General features: G+C 43.4%; 1 protein-coding gene across 1 annotated transcript; it reads left to right on the forward strand.

Annotated features, from left to right (window-relative positions):
* Positions 1 to 216: 216 nt before the first annotated feature.
* Positions 217 to 7823, forward strand: LOC141938241 (uncharacterized). The gene is made up of 3 exons (XM_074856907.1): positions 217 to 295; positions 2935 to 3458; positions 6273 to 7823. Exons 1-3 carry the CDS (start codon positions 217 to 219, stop codon positions 7581 to 7583), a joined length of 1914 nt encoding a protein of 637 aa, XP_074713008.1. The 3' UTR covers positions 7584 to 7823.
* Positions 7824 to 9215: the final 1392 nt, after the last annotated feature.

Here is a 9215-nt window from a genome sequence, read left to right on the forward strand (position 1 = left end):
AGCACAAGTATAATTTATGGAACTATGCTAAATAATTTGCCTGAAAAAATACCACTTTTGAACTGATCTGCTTTTGGTTCTCATAGGTTTTCTCACAGGCAGTCTCAGAAATCTGATTCTATTGGAAGCTTTTTAGTCTTCAGTTGTGACAATAAGCATAATCCATTCTACATCTGGGTGAAAAAACAGCTTCTGATTCAGTCACCATGCTGAAAAATGAGGATCAGTGAGAAGAGATGTGGACATGATCTGGATATAACAGGAATAGATCTTGGGAGTAGGCAGGATGAAAAGGGTAACGCAGTAAGTGAAATTATCAACAACATTACAGGGAACATTTGGAGTAACCTTGAAGCTATCTGCTTTACTTCAAGTGTTTCATTTCTGGATCATGTAATCCCTTTAACTTTATGTTAATTTGCCAATTTAAAAATTAAAATGTCATTCTGAGTTTGAAAAAGAAAGAGTATTAATTGAAGAATGTCAAAAAAGAAAGACGCTTCCCCTTTTTTCAGACAACTTCTACATGTTGCAAATTTATTAGACTTAGAAATGTGTATATTGTCGGGGGAGGCAGCGGGTCTGCCTCTAGTCTAACTGAAGAAGAATTTAACCTTGAAGACATTCCAGTGTATCCATGAGAGGCCAGAAAGTCCCGAGAAGTGCCATGGAAACAAGATTAGAGAACTAAGATAAGAAGAACTGTCCTGACGATTCAGGCGAGAAACTATCACCCAATCGTGAACTGTTAGTTACTAAAGTAAACCAATCCTGTATGAACACCTACTTTGAAGAAGGTTATAAAAAAGCTTGTTAAAACAATAAAGGGGCTTTTGCAGCCATTTTGGTCGCTTTCACACAATCTGATGTTTGTCGTGTCCGTCTCAACTGCGACAAATGGTGACCCCGACGTGATAAATTAGAGCGACGTGATAAATTAGAGCGACGTGATAAATTAGAGCGACGTGATAAATTAGAGCGACGTGATTGATTAGAGCAACGTGATTAGAGCGAAGTGGTCATTTAAAGGAGAAGTATAACGGCGGCGGGAAGAGCCGCGGAGACGGAGCCCGGTGTAGCTGAGAGCAGAGGGAATCTGCCTGGTCCGGACCTGAATTTCGACACCTAAAAAGGTGAGCCACCGGGAACGGGACTGTAATTATGGGGCAGTCATTAACAAAGGAAGAGGAGACAATTTTGTCTACCTGGAAAGCCCTATTAAAAAGAAAGGGGGTTAAAACCTCAGAACAAAGCCTGAAAAAGATTTTGCTATGGAGTAAGATGCAAGGCTTTGAAGCCACAACAGTTACTGCATTCAGTGTGAGTGCATGGCAAGCAGTAGGATTGAAAATATTGGATGAGGTCTCTAAAGGACAAAAAGAGGCATGTGAGTTGGCAACCACATGGCGCTTATTGAGTGAAACCTTAAAGGAATGGAAGATAGAGCGTGAGGCCTCTGATGGGAAACTAACAGACATTCGACCTGAAGACAATGACGGGGAGGACTGTGGCAAAGGGACAAAGGCAGTGGATACCTCAGCCTCAGGAATAGCAGGCAGGAAACCCCTCACGGGCAAAAGCAGATCGCGCCCTCGCCCACCTCCTCCTCCTCCACCATTAAATATTTTGCGGGGCGATGAGGAGCCCCCCCCACCTAGTGGTGCAGCGGCGGCCCCTAGCGGCGCAGCAGCAGAAGGGGTGATTCCATCAGCCCCCCCCGAGGAGGAAAATAGTGCGGGTAACACAGAGCCAGAGAGCGAGAGCGAAAATGAAAGTGAGGGAGAAGAAGCTTTAACCACGGCTTTACAAACTCTACATATCACAGATAAACCCATGGTGAAGAAAGCCCAGCCATGGACTCTCCCTCCATCCACAGTAACTGTAATTCCAAGGTCCCCTGATCGATTTTGGGAGGGAGTTAGAAAGTATGCTGCTGAGGCTGGCAACTGGGATCTGGTCGAACGCCTCAGCCCATACTCTCCAACCCCGGCATGTCCAAAGCCTGTAGATATAGCAGCAGAGGCTTATGGTGCATTCCCTGTTTATAAAGCTGTTGCAGGCACAAATGAGCATGATGAGCACAATCCGATCAGTTGGAAGGTGGTGCAGGATTTGCAGAATAAAGCACAGAAATTTGGAATCAATTCTCCTGAGGTGATGCAACTTATTCGAATAATCAGCACAGATTTGTTGTGTCCATATGATGTTACACATCTCGCACAAGTGCTGTTTCAGCCAGTACAATTACAAGTGTTTCAATCTACTTGGAGGCAGATGGCACGAGCAGCTGCACAAAATAATGCTCGACTGCCACAAGACGATCCGAGGTTAGGACTCGGAGAAGACGCCTTGCTTGGCGAGGGACCATTTAGTAACCCTCAGCTGCAAGCTACGTGGCCTCCGATTGTCCTTGAACAGGCACAACACATAGGGATTACAGCATTAAAGCGAACCATGGAAATGGCAGCTCCAAAACAGAAGTATATTGCTATCCGGCAAGGTCCTAAAGAACCCTTTTTGCAATTTGTAGAAAAAATATCTGCTGCATTGGAGAAACAGGTAGAAGATGAAACGTTAAGACAAATGTTATGCAAACAGCTAGCAAAGGATAATGCTAATGAGGACTGCCAAAAGATAATACAGTCTTTACCAGGAGATCCTTCTATTCCTGACATGGTGGCCGCATGTTCAAAGGTTGGTACAGTGGAACATAAAATGGCGGCTTTAGCTACTGCCATGAACATGCGAAATACAGGAAAATGCTTTGGATGTGGTAAAGACGGTCATATGAAAGTAAATTGCCCGAACAGAAGGTCGGCAGGCAAGCAGCCCATGACTGTCCCACCAGGAACTAATTGCAATAAATGTGGGAAATCGGGACATTTCGCGAAACAATGTCGTTCCAAGTTTCATGCTAACGGGCAACCGATACAGGGAAACCACAAGAAGAGCGCGAGAGGGCGCGTGAGGACATCAAATCCCCTCCAGACAACAGGTCAAATCCCCTCTGTGAGCAGCTATCAGCCGCAACTACTGGCTCAGCAGGGTTGGATGTATCCACCGCCGACACAATAACTATAGTTACAAAAGACATTGTTAAGGTCCCTCTTGAGGCAAGGGGTCCCATAGGACGAGGACTGAGTGCGTTACTTATAGGAAGATCAAGTAGCACCTTAAACGGATTAATCGTGCATGTGGGAGTCATTGATGCTGACTTTACGGGTCAAATTTGTGCATTAGTTTCGACCCTTTATCCACCTGTTACGATTCCAAAAGGTACTCGTCTTGCTCAACTTGTTCCTTTTTTGAGTTGTGTCCCAAAAGCAGAACAGCGACTGCGAGGCGATGGAGGCTTCGGTTCTACAGGACCCCCTCAAGTGTGCTGGTCTCAGACTGTCTCATCATCTCGACCACATATGACGTGCACGCTGTCAAATCATGGACATTCACCGACTACAGTAAGGCTTGCGGGGCTCCTAGATACGGGCGCCGATGTGACTATTATTTCTAACTATCTGTGGCCATCCACCTGGCCAACAGAGGATGTGGACACAGGGGTAGTGGGGCTGGGAGGCTCCGCACGAGCAAGAACAGCAGCTACGGCAATTCTGATCACCAATCCTGAGGGCCAACAAGCAGTCGTTAAACCATATGTGACAGCAGCTCCCCTCAATCTATGGGGGAGAGATTGCTTGTCACAGTGGGGGGTGAAGATTACTACGGATTTTTAACGGGGGCCACTGTGCTGCAGGGTGTTAGGCAACCCACGCTTGTTTTAACTTGGTTAACGAATAACCCTGTGTGGGTGGATCAGTGGCCCCTACCAATGGAGAAATTAAAGGCCCTGCAAGAATTGGTGGCAGAACAGCTAGCTGCTGGACACATTGAACCCTCTCAGAGCCCCTGGAATACTCCAGTGTTTGTGATAAAAAAGAAATCAGGAAAATGGCGATTTTTGCATGACCTGCGGCAGATCAATGCTGTCATGGCCACGATGGGGGCTCTACAACCAGGCATGCCTTCACCGGCCATGATCCCTCAAGATTGGGAAATCATTGTCATGGATCTCAAGGATTGTTTTTTTACAATACCATTAGCCTTTCAAGACAGAGAAAAATTTGCATTCTCTGTGCCTTCTGTCAATCATGCAGAACCTGCAAAAAGATATCAATGGAAAGTTCTGCCGCAGGGCATGAAAAATTCACCAACAATTTGTCAATGGTTTGTGGCACAAGCTTTGTCACCTGTAAGGGAAAGATTCCCTACCAGTTATTGTTACCATTACATGGATGACATCCTGTTAGCATCAAACAACAAGGAGCAGTTGAATGACATGGAGAATGTGACTAGAAATTCATTACAACACTATGGATTAGTTATCGCCCCTGAAAAGGTGCAGAAAGTAGAACCCTGGAAGTATTTAGGACTAACAGTCACAGGTAGGCAGGTAATGCCTCAACCTGTGAAACTTAACCTTGAAGTTAAAACCCTTAATGATGTACAGAAGTTAATGGGATCTCTGAATTGGATTAGACCCTATCTCGGACTGACCAATTCACAACTGCAACCTTTATTGGAATTATTAAAAAATTCCAATGATCCAACAGAACCCAGAGTATTAACTGAGGAAGCATTAAAGGTAATTCACATGGTGGAACGATCTATACACGAGAAATTTGTTTCTCGAATAGATCTGTCTCAATTGGTGCAACTCTTTGTACTAATTGACAAAACTGTACCATTTGGTGCTTTGGTGCAGTGGAATTCTGAGTGGGATGACCCACTGCACATTCTAGAATGGATGTTTCTGTCATTCCGACCACGAAAAACTGCTCCTGGACTGTTTGAGCTTATTGCTGATGTAATCATAAAAGCCAGAAAACGATGTACAGAACTAACAGGGCGTGACCCAGCTAAGATTGTTTTACCTGTTCAAAATTGGTATTTTGAATGGTGCTTGGCAAATAATTATGAACTACAGGCAGCCATGGCGGGTTTTCAAGGACAGGTGTCATATCACCTGCCGTCACATCCACTACTGAAATTTGCTCGAGAAATACCATTTGGTCAAAAAAATTTAAGCCGCCCAGAACCAGTGAACGGCCCTACTGTTTTTACAGATGGCTCAGGAAAAACAGGTAAAGCAGCAGTAGTATGGTATGAAAACAACAACTGGAACAACAAAGTAGTATATCAAAATGGTTCTCCACAAGTAGTAGAGCTACGTGCAATGGCTGTTGTTTTTTCTATTTTTTCTGTTCCTGTAAATATTGTAACTGACTCAGCATATGTAGCTAACTTAGTTTCTAGACTAGACAAAGTGGTTTTGACCATGTCAGACAATCAATTATTATTTGATGTACTTTTAGAACTCTGGAAAAGTATTCAACTACGGACAGAACCTTATTTTATCATGCACATCCGTAGTCATACCACTTTACCAGGATTTTATACAGAAGGTAATGCCAGAGTGGATGCTCTTGTTTCCGCTATGGCTCTTAATACTGTTCCTAACATAAAGCAACAAGCTGTATTATCACATCAATTTTTTCACCAAGGATATCGAGCTTTACGACGGCAGTTCGGCTTGTCTCATGCGGAAGCTCGGTCTATTGTAGCCGCCTGCCCTGACTGCCAAGGAACTCACACACCAGTGTATTTTGGTACTAACCCCAGAGGTATGCAGGCTTTACAGATTTGGCAAAGTGATGTTACTCACATAAATGAATTTGGCCGACAGAAGTATGTTCATGTTTCCATTGATACTTATTCTCATGCCTTAGTAGCAACAGCACATAACGGGGAGACAGGAAAAGATGTAGTTCGACACTTCCAAAAGGCTTTCTCTATGCTTGGGGTACCACGCCAAATAAAAACGGACAATGGCCCAGCATACATTTCACAGAAGGTTCAAACATTTTTTAATTTGTGGGGTGTTACTCATGTTACAGGAATTCCCCATTCCCCAACAGGACAAGCAATTGTTGAGCGTGCACATAGTACGTTGAAGCGGCAGCTTCAAAAACAAAAAGGGGGAATGATTGGGGAACCACCACAGGCATGTTTAGATAAAGCAGTTTATGTTCTTAACTTTCTCCATTACGGGGATAATTCTTCTTTACCTCCTCTTTTTCAGCATTTCTCTTCTCTTTTTTCAAAACAGGATTTGCAAAAAGACATCAAAGTGCATGTTAGAGATCTAATTACTGGCCAGTGGAGTGGACCATGTGAATTATTAACCTGGGGCAGGGGTTATGCTTGTGTCTCTACAGATGCCGGCCCTCGCTGGGTTCCTGCTCGGTGTGTTCGGCCTGTGCTGGAACCTGCATCAGGCTGAAGGATGGGTAGTTCCACAACCCAAGCAGAATATCTGGGTAACTTTGGCAAATATGACACATCAAGAAACCTTGTGCCTTTCTACTGCGAACCCGGAAAATCCATTCTCCACCTGTTTGGTGGGAGTGCCAGTAGACACATGGCCAATCCCACAAACCCTTCAGGCTTTCTCTCTTTGCAACTCTTCAAAAAATTGTACAGATAATTGGGATGGTGTATATAGTCACCTTCCACAGGTTACGCAAGAACCCCAAGAGCTAGAGTTGCTAGGCTCTGTTATAATGGATGCTTGTGTGTTTTTTAATTACTCCTATAACACCACACGGAGAGGGCAAAATGTGAATGCAACTAATGCTGCTTATCATAATTCAACTGCTTGGTGCAATTATACTTCGACTAACATCTCACGATCTTTTGCTGTTCCTCTTGCATTACCTCCTGGTGTGTTTCTAATCTGTGGAGATCGTGCCTGGGGAGGCGTCCCATCTAAACTGAATGGAGGCCCGTGTAGCCTCGGACGTCTCACGTTATTAACACCAAATGTGTCAATGATTCTGAATATGACTCGAAAACATAAGCGAGTCCCAAGGACCGTTCATCGGTTTGAAAGTTCTTGTCGAGATAACGTTGAATTCTGGAATCCAGGCCAGATCATAACGGCCTCCATATTGGCACCAGGAGTTGGTGTTGCAAATGCCTTAACGACTTTGAATAAGTTGGGATGTTGGCTTAGCAAACAGACTAATGCTACTTCTTTAGCTTTAAGTGGCCTTTTAACTGATGTTGATAGTGTTAGACATGCTACTTTACAGAACAGGGCTGCAATTGACTTTTTGCTTTTAGCGCAAGGACATGGATGTGAAGATTTTGAAGGAATGTGTTGCATGAATTTGTCTGACCACTCAGAATCTATTTTTAAAAGTATACAGCAGCTGAAGGATGGTGTGAGGCGTCTAACAGAAGAGGACGGATTGGATTGGCTTACAAGGATGTTTAAAGGATGGGGACTTTCTGGATGGTTGATATCTCTGGTCAAAACTGTGGGGGTCATGATCTTGGTAATTGTGACTGTGCTTTTGATGTTGCCATGTCTTGTCAGTCTTCTGCAAAGGGCCCTGCAGAAGACTGTTTCTGCAATATTTCTAGCACAAATACAAAAAGGGGGAATTGTCGGGGGAGGCAGCGGGTCTGCCTCTAGTCTAACTGAAGAAGAATTTAACCTTGAAGACATTCCAGTGTATCCATGAGAGGCCAGAAAGTCCCGAGAAGTGCCATGGAAACAAGATTAGAGAACTAAGATAAGAAGAACTGTCCTGACGATTCAGGCGAGAAACTATCACCCAATCGTGAACTGTTAGTTACTAAAGTAAACCAATCCTGTATGAACACCTACTTTGAAGAAGGTTATAAAAAAGCTTGTTAAAACAATAAAGGGGCTTTTGCAGCCATTTTGGTCGCTTTCACACAATCTGATGTTTGTCGTGTCCGTCTCAACTGCGACAGTATATGTCTTTACCTTCATTCTGAATGCTTTGGTATGGTATGAACAGAAGATTCTGAAAATTGCATGTAAATGTGAACTACAATTTAGAGGGAATTTAAGTTTCTGAACCAACAGATTGTTATTCAGAAATTCTTCTTGGCCAATTCAATACCTGACAGAAGGTAATGATGTAGGTCACAAATTCAAACACCTGATTGTGGATCACCTGTGTGCAGTAGGTGCTTATGCTCCTTTTCTGGTCACTAGGGATTTAGTCAACACATTCAATGCAGTGTAGAAAATTAGCCAGCAGATCATACATTGGTGTCTACCCTAGCATGAACCGAATGGCTCTCTCAGTTCCTCTGTGGGGACACAATTCTGTAGCCTAAATATAGGAATGTAGCATTGTTTGATATGTGGTAGTGTCCAAGGCATCTGCACAGGGCTTTTAAAAGATTACACAGGACCTAGAGTTAACTCATATACTTCTGGAGCAGCCAGCTCGAGTCTAGAGGACCTATTTTAGGGCGTCTCAAACAGTAGTAGATGCCTATGTATGGGTAATGAAGTTGCTCCTCTTGACTCTTTCTCTGTTATCTTTAATGAGATCTTAGATGCTCAGCTCATATATGTCTGGTGTCTTCAGATGAGATGAATACTGCCCAAAGTGACTATGGGTTTGCTATATTCACTTAGATACCTACAATTTGGATGTGGTGCCTACAGGCAGCCTTGCTGTCTTGCTTAATCATCTTTTTCCTACCTAAAGTAATTTTGGATCCATGAAGTATGTGGTGTTCAACCTAAATCAGCTGTTCAAGTGCAGGTTTCTAGTACCATTAGAGATGCTTTAAAGCGTTCCACCTGTCCTCAAGGTCTCCCATATAACCTTCCATTGATGGTAGCCACGGTCTAGAAAAACCCAGATGAAAGAGAGGATAATCTAATCATTCTTTTACCTTACATCATTACTTATGTTTCCTGTTGCCTTGAAGGCATTCAGGCTTACATTCTCCATTTTGTTGAATAATGTTCATAAAAAGGCTATCAAATAGATTGAAGGGAGAGAAGGACTACAGTGGACTCAACTCTGTGTTGAGCTGGATCATTGTACAGCTAAGTGATCACGGTTGACAGGGCTGAAGGAGATGAAATAAAGCAGAGTTTATCTCTGGAGCCCTCAGAGGATATGACAACCAGACAGGAGATTCTGTTTGGATTAATTCTATTTTCTTATTTAATATTTTCCCACTTTATACAGCATATAAACAAACCACAAGGCAAGACTGGTGAGCTTGTCTTCTCCATTTTCCCAGATAATCAAGGATTGCTGTTCCTACAGGCAGAAAACTTCAACAGAAAGCCTTGATGCAACAGTTGTAAACACATGTAA

This window comes from Strix uralensis, chromosome Z (assembly GCF_047716275.1).
Source record: "Strix uralensis isolate ZFMK-TIS-50842 chromosome Z, bStrUra1, whole genome shotgun sequence".
Lineage (NCBI taxonomy): Eukaryota > Metazoa > Chordata > Aves > Strigiformes > Strigidae > Strix > Strix uralensis.